This window comes from Heloderma suspectum, chromosome 11, assembly GCF_057233095.1.
Source record: "Heloderma suspectum isolate Gila_16-S chromosome 11, 16-S_ref, whole genome shotgun sequence".
Taxonomy (NCBI): domain Eukaryota; kingdom Metazoa; phylum Chordata; class Lepidosauria; order Squamata; family Helodermatidae; genus Heloderma; species Heloderma suspectum.
The window spans coordinates 11,781,265-11,804,211 of record NC_139468.1 but is presented as its reverse complement, the minus strand read 5'-3'; the positions used below and the strand labels follow the sequence as shown (position 1 = coordinate 11,804,211).

The 22,947-nt window shown below is 41.5% G+C and overlaps 2 protein-coding genes across 15 annotated transcripts in view; one reads left to right on the top strand and one right to left on the bottom strand.

Annotated features, from left to right (window-relative positions):
* NRG4 (neuregulin 4) overlaps nucleotides 1-18,093 on the bottom strand; it is a 90,750-nt gene extending 72,657 nt beyond the window's left edge. For all 7 annotated transcript variants that reach the window (XR_014785320.1, XR_014785322.1, XR_014785321.1 and 4 more), the window contains exon 1: nucleotides 17,878-18,093. The gene's annotated coding sequence lies outside the window, so the exon portion shown is untranslated. The remainder of the gene's footprint in view (nucleotides 1-17,877) is intronic.
* TMEM266 (transmembrane protein 266) overlaps nucleotides 1-22,947 on the top strand; it is a 113,543-nt gene that overhangs the window by 16,323 nt on the left and 74,273 nt on the right. For 2 of the 8 annotated variants that reach the window (XM_084816820.1, XM_084816815.1), the window contains exons 2-3: nucleotides 8,189-8,256; nucleotides 13,413-13,575. In XM_084816820.1, coding sequence (XP_084672946.1) covers nucleotides 13,553-13,575 — 23 coding nt within the window. In that variant the 5' untranslated portion in view covers nucleotides 8,189-8,256; nucleotides 13,413-13,552. Of the gene's footprint in view, nucleotides 1-8,188; nucleotides 8,257-13,412; nucleotides 13,616-22,659; nucleotides 22,674-22,947 lie in introns of those variants that run through there. The other 6 variants (XM_084816817.1, XM_084816813.1, XM_084816819.1 and 3 more) reach the window with 4 other exon arrangements.

The window sequence follows — 22,947 nt, the reverse complement described above, 5'->3', positions numbered from 1 at the left end:
CCTGTCTTCCTTTGTATCAGGATATCTTAACATTAAGAAATGTGCCAAAGAGCCATTTTGCAAATTTGCACTAGCTTCATTTCAAAAAGGACGTAATAGGAGGTGATGGTTTTGATGTGCAGTTGAAAAGCATTCCTCCTTGGGAATCCTAGTGAAGCTAGGAAATACAGAGTAATCCTCTTTATTCTTTGACAGAAGGCAGTAGGGCTCAGTGTTTACTGCAGTTTTGTTGACAACTGAATTGCCATATTGGCCAGTTGCAAGCTATTTTAAGAGCTGCTTTTTCATATGATCAGAGGTACTTTCAATTTCTTAATTCTTTTCCTCCTGGGTATTGGCAGGAGTGATAAGAAGTTTAGCCAGACTACTTTACGGCATCTGAGGTCACATTAAGGTTTTTCTAATGAATAAAGTAGAACAGATAAAAAGTTAGCAGTTTTTACAAACATATCAAAGTTTATTCTGTCTTTCTTTTTATTTGTGGGCTACCACTTTTTCTTGAGCAGTGAGCAGTCGTAAAAAAACGTACAAATTAAAATTTGACTGTTGAATTTGTCCTCTCTGGCTGCAGTCCAACAAAACTTTATGTGTTCTTTGGAGACAACTGAGCACATACCCTGGAGGTTCTTTGAAGTTTCTTTTGCAGTCAGTTGGGCTGCTTAAGGGGCAAGCTGCTTTTGAAGTTAGATTTTAAAATATAAACCAGTGCTGGTTGCCTCTTCAGTATGGTGAAAACTGCCAAAAATAACAACAAAAAGTCCCTCCGGTTTTTCGGTACTTTTGTCTGTTGTTTTCACTGTGGCTTTGGGAATCCAAATCAAGGATCATCAAGGCATCAAGGACCTGGACCACATTTAAGAACTGCTGCATTTATACTAGTGCTTCCAGATCTACATACACAGGGGTTGACTACCACAGGCATGACACCAGATACTGTGATATCCTTAGTTCCCTTTCTTCTAAACTAGCCACTGGCAGTGAGAGCCAGTGTGGCATAGAGCTTAGAGTGCTGGACTGGGACTTGGGAGATCCAGGTTCTAGTCTGCTCTTGACCATGAAGCTCAATGGGTGACTTTAGGCCAGTCACTGACTCTCAGCCTAACCTGCCTCACAGGGTTGTTGTGAGGATAAAAATGGAGAGGAGGAGGATTATGTAAGCCGCCTTGGGTTCCTCGCAAGAGGAAAAAAGGTGGGATATAAATGTAATTAATAATAATAATAACAATAACAACTAAGAAGCTCCACATACTTTAACTTTTTCTTATAGGAAATGCATTAAACCCCTTGATTGTTCTCCTTGCCCTTCCCTCCCCGAACATCAATTTCTAACACTGGCTGAATTCACACATTATCCGCTGTTCAGTCTAATGCCCAGTGGATAGGTTGTTGTAGTTAAGGCCTGGGGAGGCCTGGCTTATTTTGCTGGTAAAAAAGGTTGGAATTTATGTAAACACGGATTTGAATAGCAGCTGATTTAAAAAAAAAAAAACTATTCTCAAAGGGAGAGTGGCCAGTGATGTTTTATACTTCCAGTGTACTTTGGTGCAATCTGTTATGTTTTATGCTGGGCTCTGCACAAACTTCCTGAATTGCCATTTTAAGATTATAACATACTATAGTCAGGGCCTCTACTATGGCCTTTAACAGCACTGCAGCATCTATTTCTCCCCACCCTCTCCTTTTCTTTTTAACATGGCATTCCAGCAGGGATATTGCCAGGCTTGGGCCATGGGCCCGTGGCCCTGAATCTATTTCCTCAGGCCCCAGATCTATTCCCCAGAGCCCTGAATGTCCATTGGTCTCAATGGAGGTTTATTCTTGGCTTAATTGCCATGCAGGGGTTGATTTTCAAGGGGGATTGCAGCTTTGGAAGAGAAGGGTTAACTCTCCACATGCTGCAACTCCCCCCCCCCCCATATCTCCCTGGATGGTAATTAAGCTTAGAAAAGAATTCTCAGTGGTTTTGGATGATCTGGGTGCAAATTAATTGAATATTTTTTTTTGTTTGAGGTGATTTGGATGAGAAATTAATTGGCTGGCTTACCTCCTGTGAAATTTAAATAAAGCCCAGTAGTTATTTTTACATTTGCATATATCAACATGTGCATATTTTATGAAGATCTGTGCCCTATGGGTCTGGTCCCCGAGTCTTTTACGTACCTACCAACAGTCCTGCATTCCAGCAAAAAGTACTCTGAAACTCAGAACCTAGCTTGTTGTTTTTGTAATTTTTACTTGGTCCTAAGCAAGATAAGAGAGCCAGTCTTATTTTTAAAGTAGAGAGTCTTTGTACTCTCGCTGTCACCAGATGCTATGGGACAGATCATGTGTGTATGATTATATCCATGCAGAGTTCTGCTTAGACCTCTCTTGACAATGCCCATCTGTGCTGGCTTGCTTAAGAGTTTAAACAATGTAATTCCCTAGCTACAATGCAGCATTTGGCTATTAGCTTTTCTGGATGTATGAACAGCATTTGTGAGGAGTAGATGGTGCCTCTAAAACCTTTAATTATACACCACAGCCAGCTCTCCCAGGGTCAAAAGACAACTCATTATCATTTGACATGTTGCAGATGTTCTGAAGTGCTTGTAACATCTTGATTGGGGTTTGACTGATTGGTCTCTGTCAAGCAAGTGGCAGCAGTGTTTTCATTAAAGACTACATTTGAAATGTTTCCACACAGCATATTTGGACTTTAAATGTCTTGTTCTATGACTGCTGTAAGAGCTGGATGGAATGCAACACATTCAAGCAAATTGTCAATGGCCACAGGCTGTGCATATTATGCTATATGTGATGCATTCATGTCTACTTGTACTGTACTAAAAGTCTGCCAGAACATTTTAGGCAATATGGATTTAGTGGGTTACAAGTACCTGGCTGGGGAGAGGTATGGACTTATAAATCCTTTTAAAAAGCAAATTTCAGGTGGCTTCACATGAGTATTTGAAATCATGAGGCCACTAAGGATTTTGATTGATGGAGTTGGGTAAGTAATCATCTCACGCATTAGATTTATGACAAGACCACGGCTCATCTCCTGACTCAGCCCAGATTTAGAAGTTTATCAAGGCAGGAATGATTATCTGCCATAATGCAGGGAACTGTGGGTTGTTTAAACTCTAGTTTGTGAGAACAGACCAAGATTTAAAACCACAGTTTGATCCTGATTTATTCTACTAACTAGAATTTAAACAAACTATGGTTCCTTGAGTTCAGACACCATGGTGAACTTTGGTGGCTTGTTTAAAACCAGAAAAGAAAGTTTCAGTCTGCTTCTTATGGCTGTGAAAGGGAGGAGGAGAGAGGGGGAAGTGGGAAGCATGTGAGCCCGAAGTTCATGCAGGCTTATGAGAACTGCTTTGTTTCTTACTAGAATGCTGAGACCCACCAAGTGGAGCCAGATGCAAAATAGTAGCTCAGGGATGGAGCCAATTACTTACTGCATCTCATGAACCATATGCTGGGATTATGCGCATATACAAATACAAAACTACAGTTTAGTTACTACAGATCAAATTCTAATAACCTAATTTCGAAGAGGGAGCCTTTTTGTAGCCATTGTTAAAAAGGAGGGAGACAGAAACCCTTGTTGATCTACTACAAATCATCCAGTGATCTAGATACAATAGATACTGATCTACCTGTTGCCGACCCCTGATGTAGTAGGAATTCATGGTTTCTTGTTATGTCTGAACTGGGCCTAAGAATGTGCCTGCATTCCTACCCCCACTCTAATCAGACTTCCGATGCATTGATTACTGTGTCCATTCTCCACCCCCAAGCCATTGCACACTGTTTGTACAGCCCGTTAATTTCTCCCTACCTCCAGTGGTCAGACAGGAAATCTCTGAGTTGGCACCACACGTGGCCCAGTCTACACCGAGGAAGTGTATCATGACGTGGCTTCTGTTTTGATGTACTGCTTCCTTTTGCTTATGCAGTGGAAGCCCTTGTGCAAACATGGTTTAAAAATGTCATCTAATATAGTGCCAATTTTATAAGCTTGTAAAAGCAAAGCTGGGATAAGGATGAATTTCTTCTACAGTATTGGAGACTCAGGCTTGTTTATGTATAGACAGCTTCTTCCCCAAGCATCTTGCCTTCCTCTGGGATCATTCCCTAGTAACTGTGATCATAATTCCAGTCTCCAAGGTAATGAAACTTGTAGGATATAACATTTTTGGTACAGTTTCTTCAGATAGAAGATCAAAGTGTACTAATAATAGGCTAAAATGGGAGCAGTTAATCAGATTGTTCTGGAATTCAGCTGAGAACTGAATGCAAATCATGTAGGTTTAGCAAAGCAATCCTGTGTTTCTAACAGGGAGAATTAAAGCACCAGAAATCACAAGAAATCACAAGAACATAAAAATGGCCTTGCTAGATCAGACCAAGAGACCATCTAGTTCAGTATACTGTTTCCAACTGCTAGATGCCCCTGGGAAATATGCCATCCCCTGTTGTTTGCCCCCAGATTTGATTATTGGAATTATACTGTCACTGAACATAGAGATTCCATTTTATCTGTTATGGCTGATTTCCATGGATAGAGGAGGTACCCTCCATGAATTTGCCTAACCCTTAAAATAAAATATGTTAGTAGCCATTGCCACATCCTTTGGCAATGATGTCCATGAGGTAGTTATGTAGAGCCATCCCTAAATATTTGCCTGGAATCAGTAACTTCATGCACTTGTATCCTGTTCTTCAACCTCAAAGTGTTCCTTAAATGGCTAACAGATAGTAATGGGCTGGATGGGGGCAGATAATGGGATAGAAGATGAATGGCTGACGCTAGACAGGTTTGTGCTCATCTAGACAAGGCCTAGGACAGGAAGGCCTGGCGTGCTATGGTCCATGGGGTCACGAAGAGTTGGATATGACTTAATGACTGAACAACAACAGACAAGGCCTATAGCTTAGGAGTTCTCCTGGATTTCCAGGAAGTGGCTTCGGCCAGGACTGCTGTTTTTCCAGCATGGTGCACCTGCTTCAACTTCTCTTTAATCAAAATCTGGCCTCCAAACTTTGGACTTTCCTCTAAATGTGGTTACAGTATTTAAAAATTATGTTTTTCAACTTGTTCTTGTCATTTATCTTCCTTCCCACTGCCAATATATTTCTTCATTTCTTTGATGGTTTAAATTTTTAAATTGTAAACTTTTTCTTTGATGTTGTGAGCTGGGTTAGGCACTCCAGTAAAAAAAGAAAGAAAAAGAAGTGGATATAAACCTAATGAACAAAATACATTGGAGCACATTTCAGGAAACTGATTATGAGGGGTGGCCTTCAGGACCGTTTGGAAACTTCACTTAGTCCCAGATGCTGTGGCCAGATTCCTGTCTAGTGCAGGCCACCTGGATTGCATAATGCCATTCTAAAAGATTTGCATTAATTACCTCTCTGTTTATGGACTCAGTTCAAAGTCTGTTTCATTTTTTATTTAAAATGATTTTTAGGCCATCTTTAAGGTCACAACCTTTTCAAGATAGTGTAGGCTTATCTGAAGGATTGTCTTCTTTTATATATTCCTCTCTTTCTTCCCCCAGCCCCCAAGATAATCCAAGGAGGCTCAACTGCTCTAGAACGACAGCCTTTTCAGTAGTAGCCTTTCCACTGTGGAACTCCATCCCCAATGGGGCTTGCTTGGTCTATTCCCTTCAGGCCAAAAACGTTATTTCAGAAAGCTTTTGAGTTATATTTTAAATTGGAGAATCCCTGTTTTTAGTTTTTGTCATATTCATTTTTTTTGGTTTGTTGTTGTGGATATTAATGTTTTTATTTATTATTTTTTGGTGAGCCACTCAGAGAACCTTGGTTACTGAGGTATATGCGTTTGATATATTAGATAAATAAGTGATGCATGAAGAAACACTTCATTTTTTTCCCCTGAACCTGACCCAAATCAGTTTTATTAATTCAGGGGGCAAAATTTTCCCCTACACTTGTGGGGAGATGTGAGCAAAATATGAATATGAATGAGATAACAGAGTCTTCCAAGGGAAAAACATTGACATTAAACGAGGGAATTACGTCTACTTTTTCACTGAGTATTTGAAAGGGTCAAGTGGTAATTCTAAAGTTACTGCCTGTAAGAACACTACCAAAAAATTAATCTGGGATAAAAGAGATAGCTAGGTTATAAAGAGCAGCCCTATAAATATGAACGGAATAAAGTAACAACAAAAAATGATGCAACTTGAGGGTGATTTCACACAGAACTCTTTTCCTACACTCAAACAGTCTTGAGTAGTCCTCATTCATTCATATGTTCACTTACCCTCATTCATCAAAGAAAGAGGTTTCACAGTTGCATGGCCTGTTCTCTAGCCACTGCTATTGCAGGAATTATGATAGGCTATATCCATGATTGGCTTGTTCACACAAAATGTTTCTCTGTGTAAGTATGTTCCTAAAACCATCCAAAACAAGCATACTTTGGAGCCAGTTCAGACATCATGGTGGCAATTGAGCAGGATGAGCAGAGCACGCAAGGCATGCACTCATCATTTCTGCTTTTAATTAATAACCCAGGGACAGGGTTGTTTCATGACATGTAAACCTGGAAACTTGGGGTTGTTTCTGGGTTAAACAACGCAGGAATTGCCACTGTGACATCCAAACCCAGTCTGTCTTTCTCCACTGCTTTTTTAGGAAGGGGTTGCCGTATGTTGTACTTATTGGGGTGCTACTATTGGCTTGCATTGATCTGAAGGTTTCTCCAGAAACCTTTCCAGTGAATTTGGTGTGTGCGTGTGTGTATGTACATTGGAGCTGAAAGGGAAAGAGAAAAATGGAATTGTTCTTGGTGGGCAGGAGAAAGTAGAGTTTGAGGGGTGGTGGATTTACAACTAAAAGTGATGGTGGCAGCAGCATCTTCTTCTCTCACTTCTTGCTTTAAAATGAAGTTTTCCCATTGCTTACAGCAGTGTAGAGCTGCTATAATCGGCGGCCAGCTGGGTTGCCTTGTTCCCACACAGTGTGTCAGTTGCAATGATGTCATATCATGATGTAATGTCATTCTAGTGGCTTTGTTGGATTAAAAAAATTGGCGGCCCTTACAGATCAATGAGGACTGCTATCTCCCCACCACTACCCAACAACAATGACTGAGTTCATACAACATGACAAGCCAGAGTACCGGTTGAGTGTGGGTTGTCACTGACCTGTGGGTTGTTGAATTGTGAGTTGTTGTGTTGTGTGAACTCAGCTGTGCTAACAGGCAACCCATTATGGTTTGTTTCTGGGTTATGAACTGTGGGTTGTTCATGGTTAACAAACCATAGTTTGTTAGTGTGACTAGGTTTACACAGCATAGCAACCCATGATTCAACAACAGCCCACAGTTCAGTGACAACCCACACTCAACCCATGTACACTGGCTTGCCATGTTGTGTGAACCAGGTCATTGCCTCCGAAGAGATGCTGTCTCATGATGTAGGGGCATTCCAACCAAGACATTGTGAGGAAAACATGGCAGCAGATTGGTGCAGCTGTGTGCTGGTTAAAGCAGTGTGGAAACATTTGTGTTAAAGCAAGAAGGGCAGGGGAATATGCTTCCGCCACTGCTGCTTTTACCTCCCTACCCTCTACCCCCCCCGCTATTGAAATACTGCAGTTGAAGCTGCAAAACTGGGAGGGCATTCTTTGCTTAGCCCTAGAAGTTCAAGGATTATATGGGTGGAGCGGAATGGGGATAAACTGTAAGTTTTCCTTCAAAATATTTTCCCCAAGGTTAAAGGTTGTTCTTGATTCCCAGTTTCTTATTCAACATAGAGCTTGCATGAGCAACCAGAATTTCAGCCTTGTATTTTTCCCCTGTAATGTGTATGCTAAATAATGAGCAGAGGATTTAAAAAATATGTATTTCTTCATATTTTTTATCGTATCTTGTAAGAGAATACCAATCCTGTCCTTGCAACAAAATATCGATTTAGTTTGTACAGAACCTTCTATTATCTGTGCTTTCAAAAACTATTGTTTCCTCTAGCTTCATTACTTGGCTTTATACATTACCCAAATAACTAATGAGTCAATTAACTCCAGTTAGACTTTGCTAATTGGGGCACGATCAGGTTTTCACAACTTAAGTTGTGAAAACTTTATCATGCCACAGTTAGCAAAGCCTATTCCATGTGCTCAAGCAGTGCTGAAAATCAATAGCTTATTTTTTATATTTTAGTTCTGCGTGGAGAAATAGAAAATCAATAGACCTCCAAAACACAATTCAGGCAAATCTTAGCAATGAAGGTGAGTTTTTAAAAGTTGTTATTTAAACCCTTTTTTCCTTTTTATTTGTTTAGTAGAAGAGAAATTTTAAAAAATGTAGGTCTTTAGACCCATTCTATATACTAAGAGCAAACTCATTCCCTAAGTGCTGGTCTTTATGTAGTCAAAACAGCACCATCCACACACAAGAAGGAGGTTTCAGCCAGCTTGGGGGAGGCTCAAGGTTTGTAGAAGTACATATAAAAAAAAACTTTAGAAGACACAAATTAAGTGGAGAACCCCCAAAACAGCTCAGTGAGGACTGAGCATGCTCAGTGGCCATGGAATATTGACTGAAAGGAAAAAAATAGAAAAACTGGGGGTGGAGGAACTGAATGGCATATCCTGGAGGAGGGCATGGCTTGCTGACTGGAACCCGGAACAGGCGCACTCCACACTGCAAGATCTTGTTGCAGATCCCACTTGTAGAAAATTATCAGTGGTCAATAATAGCACTGGCTTAGGTAACATTTGAGTATACTTAGCACATCTTATTTCTGTCTAGTATTTATTCTTGCCCGGTTTACCTCTGTGCTTTTCCTGTGAACCTACTTATTCTGAGGTGCTTCTACACGTTCCTCTACCTTCAGAGATTAGGCAGTTGGTAACCACAGAAAGGGCACCACCGCTAAAAAGGCCCTAACATAGGAGTGTTCTCCCCAGACAGATCTGTGAAGCACCTTTTCTATTAGTGTTTAGGTGATAGGTTAGGACTGTTTTTCTTTTTCAAGGTTTTTAAATGCAATTCTGTCTGCTGCCAGATTATTTTTGTTGACTGCTGTCCTATTGATGGTTGAGTTTTGGTGTTTACTGCTGTTGCTACCTGCACGTACTGATGTTTGTTTTAATTTTTGTAGAGTAAGTTTTTATTCTAAGCACTTTTAGAGAGTTTCTAGTGAGAAAGTGGCATGAAAACACACAACATAAATAGATATGGCTTGAAAAATTGTTTGTGTTTTAGCGATGCATGAAAAACTGCACATGGACATGTCCTATGTAAGTTTCAGGGAAATCCCGAAAGAGGTGGTAGTTCTCTATTCAGCTGAGGGCAAAGTGAGAGACGGGGGTGGGGGGAGAGAGAGAAAGGCAGCTGCTCTGTCTGGTCTAGGTTAGTGTTGGAAAGCTGCTTAGAGGAGCTGTCCCACAAATCATGTGGGGAGGCAAGAAGAGTCAGGTGTAGTTATACCCTCCAGCTGACACTGTGAAAGCGAACTGTGTCCCTATTTTGCCACTGTTTTTTTTTCTTGAGGAAAAAAAAGCATCGGTACTTGTACAAGCATGATGAAGTCAAACCTCTTATTTAAGGGTTCAAGCTAACCCCTAAGTCAGAGTGGAATTCCCTTTCCAGTGTTGTGTAGTAAGTCACTGAGATCTTCTAAAGCTCAAGGCAAGAGATGGAATACCAGATTTTGATTAATTACTTGGTCTAACCTGGCAAATGCTGAACCATATGGGGCACCAGGTTGAAATAACAGTAGCTGTTTGCAAACGCACAGCCTTAAACATCAAGAATATTTGTCACTGAGAGCTAAACTGCAAAGAGTCACATTTGAGAAAAGATCGCTATACTTCATTTTAATAGAATGACCTTGTGCTATTATGCAATTGGCCTTTACGATATACATTTTGAGCTACAAATTCATACAAATTAAACACATCCTTTCTGGAAAAGTGCCCATAGTGTTAATGACAGATGATGGAAGTTAGCTATTTCTTGGTACCATCAAATTTCATTTTCAGCAGAGTGGCTTTTAATGCAAAGCTCTTGCTTCCTGTTATTGGATTTGAGTTCCCTGTTGTGGTTGGTGGGTGGGGGATACTTAAGCCTGGTCATAACTCAAGAATTGTGCTGCAAACAAGATTGGAATCTTCTTTTTTTGTTGTTTTTTTCAGAAGCTTGAGGTCTGTCCACTCCTTCTCTATATTCCCCCTCCCCCCAGGACTGCTTAACCATTCAGATTTTCTGTATTAGTGCAGAGCATTGAAGGTTTGGAGAGCCTAAAATGCTAGGAATCTGTTTTCAGAACACTTCCTGTTAGAGATGATCTACATCAGCTTTCCCCAACCCGGTTCCCTCCAGCTACATTGGACTACAAGCACCATCATCCCCAGCCACTGTGGTTGTCATGCTGTTTGAGAATGATGGGGCTTGTGGTCCAACACAGCTGGAGGGCACCAGGTTGGGGAAGACTGATCTACATATTCAGGAAAAGCACATGGAACATTCTTTCTGGGATTGTTCCATTTTAGAATGCAGTCTGGGGAATCACATGTTTGATGGCTCCTGCATGATGAGAACTCTGATGTGATAAAAGTTAGAACATTAGGAACAAGGCTAGAGGGGAACCCTTTAAAAAAACATTGATGGCCAAACTAAGCATTATACATGTGTGTAAATGTTACCCTGATGGCACTCTAAACTAGAAAAGCCATTGTGGATTGGGGAGGGAATTTGGAGCAGGATGTACCTCATAACTCACTACTTCAATCCTGAACAACCCTCCAGAAGTGGCTTTTCTGTTTTTAAAAAGGGCAAGTGAGGTAATGTTACTGGGTCATGTTTAGCTCTGATGCTAGCTTTCCATAGCCATGGAATGTTTTGATGTGGAGCATTCAAAATATGTACCACATGCTTTTTCTGAATGTGTAAATTGGCCTCTGTTGCGGATTGCTCTGTGTAACTATTGAAATAAACTTGATTTTATAAATTCATCCTTATTTGCCTCTTTATAAGAATAATAATATATAGCAGTTATATAGCACTTCAATGTGTTCAAAGTGTTGTACATATATTATCTAGTCCTTACAACAATGTCAGGTAGTTCAGTGTTCCTATCCCCCATATTGGAGATGGGTTGCTGAGAGAGAATAGCTTGCCTACTGAAGTCACTGCAGAGGTGGACACTACTTACTTAACTCTTATCCACTATACTACATTTTAGCTAACTATCATGCATGAGAGAGGAAAGTGGAGTGTGACAAGGACCTGGTTCAGACATGAAACCATGTTTTCCCACTTTGTGCGCAAGCCACAGCAAGCCTTGGGCTCATACACTCCATTTTCCTCTTTCATGCACCAGAGGACAAGTACAGGAACATCCACTGCCAGTTTTAAACTGAACACATTTTCTTGTGCCATCTGAATTCGGGTAACATTAATAAGCTAGAACAAGCCAGGATCACATCTCAGATTCTGGCTTGTTTCCACAAACTATAGTTTAAGCCAGGGGTGGGGAACCTCTTTTGGCACGAGGGCTGAATTAGCTCCTGACAAATACATTGGCCATAGGCAGGGCCACCCCACTGCTAGGATGTGCCCCCCCCATGATTGACCCATACACACTCGCATGCGCATGTATACATTCAAAGACCTGGTTTGCACATCATGGCCAATTCCTGGATTGTTTAACTCAGGAATTGGCTGGGGTGTGTGGGAGCAAGTGAGCACACTGCTTTCCACTTACCACTTTTGCTATTCCTGGGTTGTTTTGTGGCATCAGAACTCAGACATTCTGGGTTGTTTATGGGTAAAACAACCCAGAGGTAACCTAACAAACAGTCCTGACTTGTGGGTTCAGATGTCACAAAGCAACCCAGGAACTGCGTATTCCTGGGTTGTTCATTGAAAGCAGAAAGTGAGCACTCTCAAACAACCTATGTTTTGTTAACCATGGGTTGCTCGATCATCCAAACTGGGCTGGACACTCTGCCTGCTGGAAATTTGGCTTTAAAAAATCCTCCATTGGCACCAACAGAGGCTTGCTTATTTATTTTATTTTAAAGCCTGTTTGCAGCACAAGGGGAGACAGTTTTGAGGGGAGTTTGCATTATCAGGGAGGGTTAATCATTCCTTTTCTAGCAGTGACCCCCCCCCCCAAGTCCAAAAATGCCCCTACTCTGCAATTAGGCATTTTTAAAGCCTCTATTGGCATCAATGGAGGCTTTTTAAAAGCCTGAATTCAGCACCGGGGGAGGGGGGAAGCAGGGAAAATCTGTTACGTGTGATCAGAGATAAGAAATTATCAGCAGAGAATTCCCTGCCCAGGAGAGAAGTGACAGGCCATATCTGGCTCCCATGTGTACCCAGCTCCCACAAATTAATCTGGGAGTGTATCTGTCAGGGCTCTGTTCTGTATAGTTACGTTAATATCTGAATGACTTCCATTAAATGTGGGTTCTGCAACTAACAGAGGCTTTTTAAATGCCTGAATTCAGCACAGTGGTGAGGGAAGCAGTGGGGGGCAGCTTTTCCTGACCTGGTGCCCTCCAAATGGCTTGGACTTCTACCTCTCATCAGTCTCAGCTAGCATAGCCAATGGTCAGGAATTCTGGGAGTTGTAGTCCAAAACATCTGGAGATCACCAGGTTGGGGAAGGCCATTAAATGAAATCTTAATGTTCTCCCATTAAGAACTGCTATTTCACTTTCAGCTGCCAAGTGGGTCACTGCCTCAAGGTAACTAACTGCTCAAGGGTTTAGAGGATGCTGGATGGGAAACACCCCAGTATCCTAGAGCTTATTGAGGAGCAGGGGATTTAAGAGGCGGGAAAAATGCTTGTAAATATGTTAGGGTTGGTTGTGATGATGGGGTAGGCCTCTCTGTTGACAACTTGGAGAAGGAGCTCTCTTGGGTAGGAGGCAAGGGTTCTAGAATGGGCAGAAGCAGTTGCAGAGGAACACTGGAATGGCTTTTTAAGTTTTCCTGCACTTTAAGTCCACCCCTTCTTTTTTTCCTGTGTCTAAATCTTGGGATTCTGGGCCTTAGAGGGAAAAGTCTTTTTTTCTTTTTAAGTTAAATATAGAGATACAAATATTTGGGGAAAGAATGGGATCAAGTAATAAAGATCAAGAACTCCTTTTGAATATACACTTGCATGAAATGTTATTTCTTCTGCTGCTAATGTTTTCCCCTGAGGATTGAGAATGCTATGCTGGACCTTGATCTCAAGTTTCCCATCCCAATTGTCTCACGCACATGCACATGCACACGCACACACACACACGTGTGTGTAAAATATATATATATATATATGGAAATAGGACACTGAGGTTCCCCTAACTTCCATGCACATTTTTCAAAAAGTTCAGAGGATGCATGCTGATTGCTGTTCTAATGGTATTTTCTTGTCTACCTCCAGGTGTGAAAGGAGCATTGTTTATCACTGGAAATCTACTCCACTAGTAAATTAAAAGAGCAGCACGGTATTTCACAAAGGCATAATGGACTTCAAAAGTGTTCCACTTTAGATCAATAGATGGCGGATGTATCCTATGACTAATGGAATCTTTCTGCAGCATTAGGTGAGATGCCTGAAGCCAAGGTTACCACTATGGTGCAAAGGTATGGTAATCCATGCGCCTTAATGGAGTTGGGTTTACTGCAGCCAGTAATACTGGGGTTTGCTTTCAAAAAATACTGTAGGTCATTTCCTGGAGCTCTGATTTACTTTTGTTGCAGTATCTAAAGCATTTTTTCACTATACTGTGTATGGCTTTTTATGACAAAGGGTCAAGAAAAGAAAAGAGGAACAAAGATTCTGCTTCTATGAAATTCTCAGGTTGAGGTGAATTTACTATCCTAATCTCAGGTTTGGGGTCTGAATTGGGATGAAACTTAATTCTCATTCTTAGCAGAGGCATGTTCTTAAGAATTCATCTTGATGTTTTGAAGGCTCTTAATATGGTCTCTAAGAGCTGAAAGACCATGTTAATGTTCCTCTCCTTAGCCATCTCTCAAAGAACTTACTAACTTTTATTTAAGGTATTTATACTGCCCTTTATAATATTTATCCAAAGGTTGTTACAACGTAGGAGAGATAGGGACTGTAGCTCAGTGGGAGAGCACATGCTTTCCCTGGTATCTTCAGTTTAAGAAAGATCCAGTTGTAGGTTATGGGAAAGACCCCTGCCAGAGAGCTACTGCCAGTCAGTATACAATACTAGACTAGAAAGACAAATAGTCTGACCTGTTATAAGACATCCTCCGATGTCCCTGAGAATTGCATTTTACATCTCCCACAAAAGCATGAGCCAGAAGTCTCAAAGCAGCAATGGCTGTTGTGCCTCCTGCCCAACATAACTAAGCACTGCGGGTGGAGTTGGCACTGATTCTCCACAGAGCCTTGCTACATGGAGGCTGTCTCCCTAGAGCCACTTCACACATTACAGCAGACAGGGTCTTGTATCTTCATTGCAGGTCAGCCCCATCTCTTCTGCAATAGCAAGGTATTTGGGGTGTCTGAAAAGACAGTATAAATATGCTTCTCAAAGCGAACTACAGTTCCAGATGGCATGCTTGCCAAGTTGTTTTTCCTCCCAGAAATGCAAATGCCTTTCCACCAACCCATGGAAACACAAGGATACACCCTTGCATTAATGTTTAAATTAGCCCTTAACCTTACAGTCATATTGACTGAAGGAGGTTAATTCTCCTGTATCCACAGGACTTGGGTATCACATTGTAAACAGGAGATCCTATTTGACATCTCATCTGTAGTTTTGTGCAGGTGACATTGGGGGTGGAGGGTCTCTCTTGTATATGGCTCATATTTCTTAATGCTTTCCCCTTCTCTTGTAGTCTTTTAGATACATTTACAATATGCATAGCAGAGAAAGTGAAGAAATAGCAGTGATCTTTATTTTTACTGTGTGCATGTTTTTAATTCGTAAGTAACAACTAAACCTACAACTTGATATCTTATTCATCTAAATTCTTAAATTTGGATTAACCTTATGTGCCTCCTGAATAACGTGTTCTTTTTATTTGTCTTAACTGTCTTTGTTCTGTACTGTTGCTTTTTATTATTTTTTGTTATTTTGTTGACTTTATTTTACTTTACTTTTTAATTGTATTCCACTTTGGGGATCAGCCAAAATGAGTTCTGTACATTTTAAATGTAACGATTTATTGTTTTACTGGGTTTTTACTCTGCTTTTCCACTCTAGCAGAGCACTGAGGCAGCTTATAACATACTAAAAACAATACAAGAAACAGTAAGTTAAAAATAATAATATAATAATGAAATGGAACCAAAGCAATATATTCCGTTGACTAAAACCCATCAAACAGAAGGTAAGCCCAAATGTTTGCCGAACAAAAAGACCATAACAGAGAGACCAAAGAAAATCTATCAAAGCAGGGACTATTTCAGTTGAGTGCTGCTAAGCCCTTATCCTTTTCCCCACTGGTTGCAACTCAGCTGGTGATAGAACACACGCACGCACGCATGCATGCACACAGAGAACACACACACACATGCGCACAGAAAAGGCTGAATGTAGCTGAATATAGGGGATAGGCAAGATCATATAGAACAGGGGTGCAGAACCTCTTTCAGCTCAAGGGCCAAATTCCAGTGTGGAAAAGCATTTGGGGGCCGCATTCCAGTGGTGGGCAGGGCCGAAGGCAGAAGGGCATGGCTGAAGCCAGAAAGGTATGTGGCCAAAATATGCTTTAAGCTTAAAGCTTTTGCTTCCAGTAACTAAACCTTAGGAGAGGCATTTCAACCTTTCAGAGTGGCGAAAAAACTGCACATATGCTGGGAAATCAAACAATTGGCAGTCAGGGGAAAGGGAGTGGGGCCAGGGAAAGGGTGTGTGACCAACTGGGGAACCCTGAAGGGCCGGATTTGGCTTCCGGGCCTGAGATTCTGCACCCATGGTTTAGAGGAAGGCAGCCCATAAAGTATCTTGGCCCTAAACCCTTTAGGGCTTTACATTTAGTTAATTAATTAATTTATACCCCACCTTTCCACCAAGGAAATGGTGTTCAAGGTGGCTAACAATAATAACTAGAATTTAAAATAAAAAGTTAGCCCACATTAAACAGAAGGTAGTATCCAGCACCTTAAATTCCACCCAGAAACTAGAAAGTATGAGAGAACTGGAAAGCATCTACAATAGATCCAAAAAGAGAGAACTAATCTCAAGATGCTAAAAAAAAAAGTTTTATTCTTTAAGAAGCCCATGGCGTTTCTGCCCAATAGATTAGTAATGGCCTTCCTCAAGGGCTATAAAAAGAGGGTGATTTTAGTGATGACATACTAAACAAATGCATTGTCTCCCTTTATAGCCCCTGAGGAAGGCCATTACTAATACATTGGGCCAAAACCCATTGGGCTTCTTAGCATCTTTTAGCATCTTGAGATTAGTTCTCTCTTTTTGGGCCCAGAAACTAACTTGCAGCCAGAGAAGCTTGTACAGGAGTGGCATAACACGTTCCCTGAATCTGGCTCTGGTTAGCAGCCTTGAGGCAGCGTTTTATATTAAATAAAGTTTCCTAATGCTCTTCAGTGCTAGGGAAAGTGGAAGGCAAAAGGAAGAGGGGCCGACCAAGGGCAAGATGGATGGATGATATTCTGGAGGTGATGGACTCAACCTTGGGGGAGCTGGGGGTGGCGACGGCCGACAGGAAGCTCTGGCGTGGGCTGGTCCATGAAGTCATGAAGAGTTGGAAGCAACTGAGCGAATAAACAACAACAATGCTCTTCAGTGGTAGCTCCACGCAGAGGGCATTGCACTAATGTGGTAGGAAATAATAAAAATAATATTCTTGGAGCTCTTGCAGATCTGAGACTTCTTTTCCAGCTACAGTCTAAGGAGTATAGGCTTACTATCACAGAATTGGCTTGCTTGTTGTTTGTTTGAAGTGGTGAGTGGAGGATATGGGGCAGTTTGAATGAGATTTATTTTTTCTATATAAAGAAGCTTGTCTTGAGCTTAACCCTCCCCACCCCTGCAGTAAAATATGGCATTTTAAAAAACTGAACCATCTTGTTGATAGGTTGGTGAAATTAAAATACAAGCATTTAAGCCTTACAAAGCTCCTACAGCTGAAATATTATAGTTTCAGGGAATTTGAATAAAAGCATTCACAAAACTGGCCTCCTGCTACCTACTCCTGACATAAAGAGAACTCGGCTCAGCAACAGAGAGTATATTGGCAGGCCTTGGCCTAGAATGTTTAAAGTCTATGTCTCCCACCCTCCTCCAGTTCTCATGAATGTGTTTCTATTGATGAGCACAGATGGAATGAGACGGTGTCATCAAAATTCTTCTTGCACTATGTAAGCAGCAGGATATAGAGAAGCATTCTGGAACTTTTGTTATGCACAGGGCTAGCACATCTTCACAATTCTAGCATTCCAAAGTTCTTTCCAAAAAAAGACTATGGTGTTTGCACTTCAGCTGGGCTGTGTGCAATTTCCTCTGCAGTTGCATCACAAAAAGGGTTACTCTCCACCAAATGATTATAACCATCTGCCAGCCCCACAGGATTTTCTCACATGCTTGAGTTGTAGCCTTGATTTTAAACAAAGCATGCTTTTAAATAACTGAGGGAAACCACAATATTTCTGGAGACTTTAACTATTAAAGGTTTGGCCACATAACACCTAAAAGGCGTGCCAACAAGAAACTTCTAAGGAAGATAGTTTGCTTCCTATCCATCCTGGCTCTCCCCTTTTTAAAAACCCACTCCAAATTTCACTGAGAAATGAAGGATCCATCAAGCTTGCATTTTCTGCCCTACTGAAATCTGCACACCCTGTAGGGTGCCTTGAAATGAAGTACATTTGTAGCAATATGAAGACCATTTGTACTCACGCAGTTTGGTGATGCCTCCCCCTGTGTCCTCCTTGGGATAGAGACAGAGAATGCCAGTGGAGTGTTCAGGATGTCAAAACATTCTTGTCTGTATAAAGTGCTGACTGGGACACGTGGTGAAGACGCTCTACAGGAGAGAATATTAGCTGCTTAGGTTCTTTTTCAGGCATATCCTCACGGTAGCTTCTGTACTGTGTCCCTCCCCTTTCCATTGTCAGGGAGGGAGCTGCATTTCCCAGCATTGCCTGTGCAACACCCCTCTGGAGTGCAAACAAAAGATAAGGGCAAAACAACCAACCCCCCAGTTGCTTCTGATAGTTGAACCTCCATCTCCTTCCATTGTGGAACTTCCTTTTCCTTGCATTATATCAAAAGCTTTAGAATATCCTCTGTTAAAACTCATTGACCAATTTGTAAATTACTTACTCTTACCATTTTTCTTGTCTCCAAGAGAGTACTTTTTGAGTATTGTGAATCTTTACTTCCCCTTCACTCCTTCCTACTTGGTTTCTCCACTTTTCACAGTTTCCCCCCCTTTTTTCACTATCTGTGCCCATTCACCTAAGGACATTTGGACTCTGTGCTCTCCTAGCCATCAGTGAGCCACCAGATGTAGCTTGTTAAAGAACCTTTAGCGTTATTCCTCCCCTCTTTGTGCAGAGCGGGTGGGGGGTGTATGTGGAATGACAATACTGTCTCCTTACATGTATGAGCAGCTGCAGAGCATGAGAATAAATCTGGCATCAGTTCTTTGTACTGCTTGGGCTTGTAGCACCTGTTGTTTCAGTCTAAACATATTTACTTGGATAATCCTATCCCCCTGGTTTTGTGTGTGTTTTATGTGGCTAGTGCCTGTCAGACTTCGACATTGCTGTCTTCACATACTTGTTTCATTTATCTAGTCCCTCCCTTTCTTGGAGGGGTTGTAACTTGGTAGAATGTACGCTTCCACCAGCTTGAGTATAGTAGACTAGGCAACAGAATTTAGAAACTGACCCTTTAAAAAATGTCAGTTTTAGCAGGCACTCATTGGAGATTTAATGTATGCACAAAATGAATCCTGAAACATATTTAGCAGAGGCGTGCATTTGCGGAGGTTGGGGACATCCTCTGTGGGGAAGAACATAAGCAGAGCCATGCTGGATCAGACCAAGGGTCCATCCAGTCCAGCATTCTGTTCACACAGTGGCCAACCAGCTGTCAACCAGGAACCCACAAGCAGGACATGAACGCAACAGCACCCTCCCACCCAGGTTCCCCACCAACTGGTGTACAAAAAAACCTCTGTAAGTGACTGAAGCTAATTGCAGTTCCCCACAGTGTGTTTTTGGGGCTTGCACAGTGAAACAAACACGTTTTCAACTTGTACTACAAAGAGCAAATAGGTACAAACTAAATATATGAGAACCTATTAAATCTGGAAGGGAAAAATTAACCTGAAGACCCTGAAGAGTAGATTTTGAGCCCTATTGCCAGATAAGGTTGACAGTAGTGTTCCAAATGAACCACTGGTATACTGACTTGGGGAATGGGAGAGACGAGCACTTGAGAGGTGTTTTTTAATTATTTAAATCAAAAGTGTCTGATTAAGAGTTCCTGCTCATCCCTAGTGTCCACCAAAATATTTGGCTCTAGTCACTTTCCCATAGTGTCTTTGATCTATACTGATTTTTCCAGTCAACGTAAGCTCAGTTCACCAGACTTCTTGTGAATGGTTCAACACATGTCCAGTTAACAGGTCTGAAGGTTTGTAGAGCTGTGATCAAGGCCCACCTTGAACCATTTTCGTTTGATATTGGCAGATTGCCTGTGCCAGAAGACCTGACCAATTGGCAGTGACCTGGTTTGCACATAATGCTAACCTGTGGAATGGGTTGTTGAATTCTGGATTGTGAGGTGTGAACATGCTAACAAATCATGGTTTGTTAACTATGAACAACCCAGAAAGAGAACCCATGGTTTGTTGTTGGGTTGTGAACTCTAGATTGTTTAAATCATGGGTTGTTGTCACATGGTTAACCCATGGTTTGTTGGGTTAACCACTGGGTTGTTTAGCCAGTTTGGATGTCATGGTCAACCGGAGCTGATTGTGGGTTGCTGAGTAAAAGCGGAAGAGGCAGGTGTGCTGCAGGTAGTGTGCCCACTCTCTCCCATTGATCCCTGACAACCCATCAGCTTTAAACATGCAAACAGCCCCATTTAGAAAACAAATCACAATTTGTTTGATCATCTGCTAGACAAACCCTGGATAGGGCACAAACCATGGGTTAAATAAGCCATGGGTTAGTGTTATATGCGAACCAGGCCACTGTAACTTTCTGGGCAGTCTGTCTGGGTTGGTGATTAGCAGTATTGCACTAAGGTGGTTTCATTCTTACTTTGACAGCCTATTTCAAAAGATAATGCTTTGGGACTCCTGCTTGACTCCCTAGCATCTATGCTATGGGTCCCACAAGGTTCTGTTTGTCACCCATGCTTTTTCGTATCTACATTTCTCTTTTCAGTCCAATTCATCCTAGTTTCTGGGTGAGGACCAATACTGAAGTTCAGTCCAGACAAGATGGAGGTCTTATGGGTGGATAGCTCATCTGCCTGGGTTAGTGGTAGTCAACCTGTGCTGGATGGGGTTGTGCTTCCCTAGAGGGACATGTTTGCAGCCTGGGAATGCTTTGATTCATCTTTGTCATTGTAGTCAGAGGTTGCCTCCATGACACAGAGCGTTAAGCTGGTGTGTCACTGGCAACTCTGCTTGGACAATTATAGCCTGACCAGTGATCCATTTCCTAATAATCTCCAGATTACTGAAACATGTTATATGTGGATCTGCCTTCAAAGATGATTCAGAAACTGCAATTAGTCTAACATAAAGCTATGAAGCTGTTAATTGGGGTTGGGCTTTATGATCCCATTACACCCATGTTTCACAAACTGCATGGTCTCTCAGTTTGTTTTTGGGCTCAGTTCACGCCTTTCACAGCTTGGGTCCAGGATGCCTTAAGGACAGCTTGTCTTCACAAGGTGTGACAGGTGGTATAGGGGAAATGGCATACCTGCTGGTGGCACCCCAGCTGTGGAATGCTCTCCCTAGGAAGGCTTTCCTGGCACTTACCTTGATGTCATTTTGGCACCATACTTAAGATCTTTCTATTTTCCCAGGCTTTTGAATCCTCTGCACATTGATTTTATGCTGGTTTGTATTTGTTTTTATTTTAGCTGGTTGCTTTTATACTGTTTTTTTATATTGTGGTGTGTTAATATTTTGTTATGTTTTATTTTATTGTAAAATTAACTTTTTGTAAGCTGACTTAAGAACTTGTTGAAGAGTAAGGTATACATCTCTTAAACAAATGAACAAGAAAACCAGCCTGGCCAGTGTTAACCTTTCTGCCACTTCATCATCCCTAGATAAGGACTCATGCTCTCCTTATCTGTTTGCTTCCCACAGCAATGCAGGCCTTATCCTTATCCTTATCCGCATCCCAAATTCCTTCTTTCCTATCATACCCACTCTCATTCCTCTACCGTCTCTCTGTCTCTATGTAGTGCCCTCAGTTCCCTTTCAGTTCAATCCCCTACTGTCTGTAAGAAGCATAACTCTAGCACTTGCCACCCCTTCCTCATCTTCCTTGTCATCTGGGGGCTCTTGTTTTGCCCAGTGGGCACTGGTGGACCAAGACAGCAAAGAGCATCTTGCTTTGCAGATGTGGGACTGTTAAATCAGTGAACCCTCCTTGACCTTTATGACCTTCCATAGCAGTGTGAACCATTAGAATGTGCGGGTAGGTAGAGGTGAATATCTATGCAATGGCTATTCGATAGTAATAAATCAGAAACCAAGTCTCCCTGGATCAAAGATGGATATCCTGCCAGAACAATCTTTCTGTTTTTCCTACAATAGAAAGATTGGTTCTGAAATCAAAAAAGGAATAGCTGCACCAATTAAATTCCCAATGCATTTCGACATGGGTCTTTATCAAGGGAAAAACTCTTAAGAGACTTTTCTGGAGGAGTCCCTCTCCCTTACTTCTTCCAAAGCAGACTATCTTCTTTGGGAGAAGCAAGGGAGAGGGAATCCTCCAGAAAAAGCTCTTAAGAGTTTACCCCTTGATAAAGACCCATGTTGAAACACGGTGGGAATTCAGTTGATACAGCTGTTCCTTTTTTGATTTTGGTTTCCAGCCTTACAGCTGTTTTTTCTGATCCCTGTTGGTACTAAAGATTGGTTCTGGCAAAATGACCTGACTTCAGAAAGCATTCCAGTGTCGCTGCAGATATTGGCAAAGGCTAATGGAAGCTCTCCTTGTCTTGAAATGGGACAGGTACTTCTCACAGATTTGCTGAAAGCAAGCCTTTGACAGAAAGATTATTAATGGCTAGTCAGAGGACCTAGTCTATGTCCTACATTATTCTGGAGGGAGAATTAAACTAGCCTTTAGTGACATAGAGTCAAGAGAAGCATTCCTCTCCTTGCACCCCCCCCCCATTAGCATGTGACTTTGTTCAGCCTAAATATGAACTCCCACAACTCACAAAGATGTATGTAAAAGAAACAAACCCATACAGATTGACCCTGAACTAGACCATAAAGGACAATAGTTATGGTCTTCATATATTTGGTTTTGCTTGCACTCATACTTTATGGTGTAACGAGGCTTTTCCATGGAGTTCCACATTATTTTATGCTTTCTTCTTTTAAAGAAACCTCCTTTTATAATACTAACCATTCACGACCGAGGAGCTGGATATAGCTAGACAGGTGCTGCCTTGGTTGCATCTTCCAACATGACCAATCCCCAGTAAGTACTAACATGAGAGAGCTGCATAAGCTGTTTAAATACTGTGTGCGGAAACCCCAGTCTCCAAAATAACTCATTGGCTCTACCTCCTTTTTATAAGAATGGCATTTTTGTTTTTTTTTAATGTTGCAGTGAAACTGAACAAGAGCATCCCAATTTGAGTTTGTGCAGAGCATCATTTTAACCAGTGAAGAAAAACTGACAAAAGTTATTTATTAGGCACTGGAACATGGGAAGCAACCTTATATGAGATCAGACTATTTGCCCACAGAGC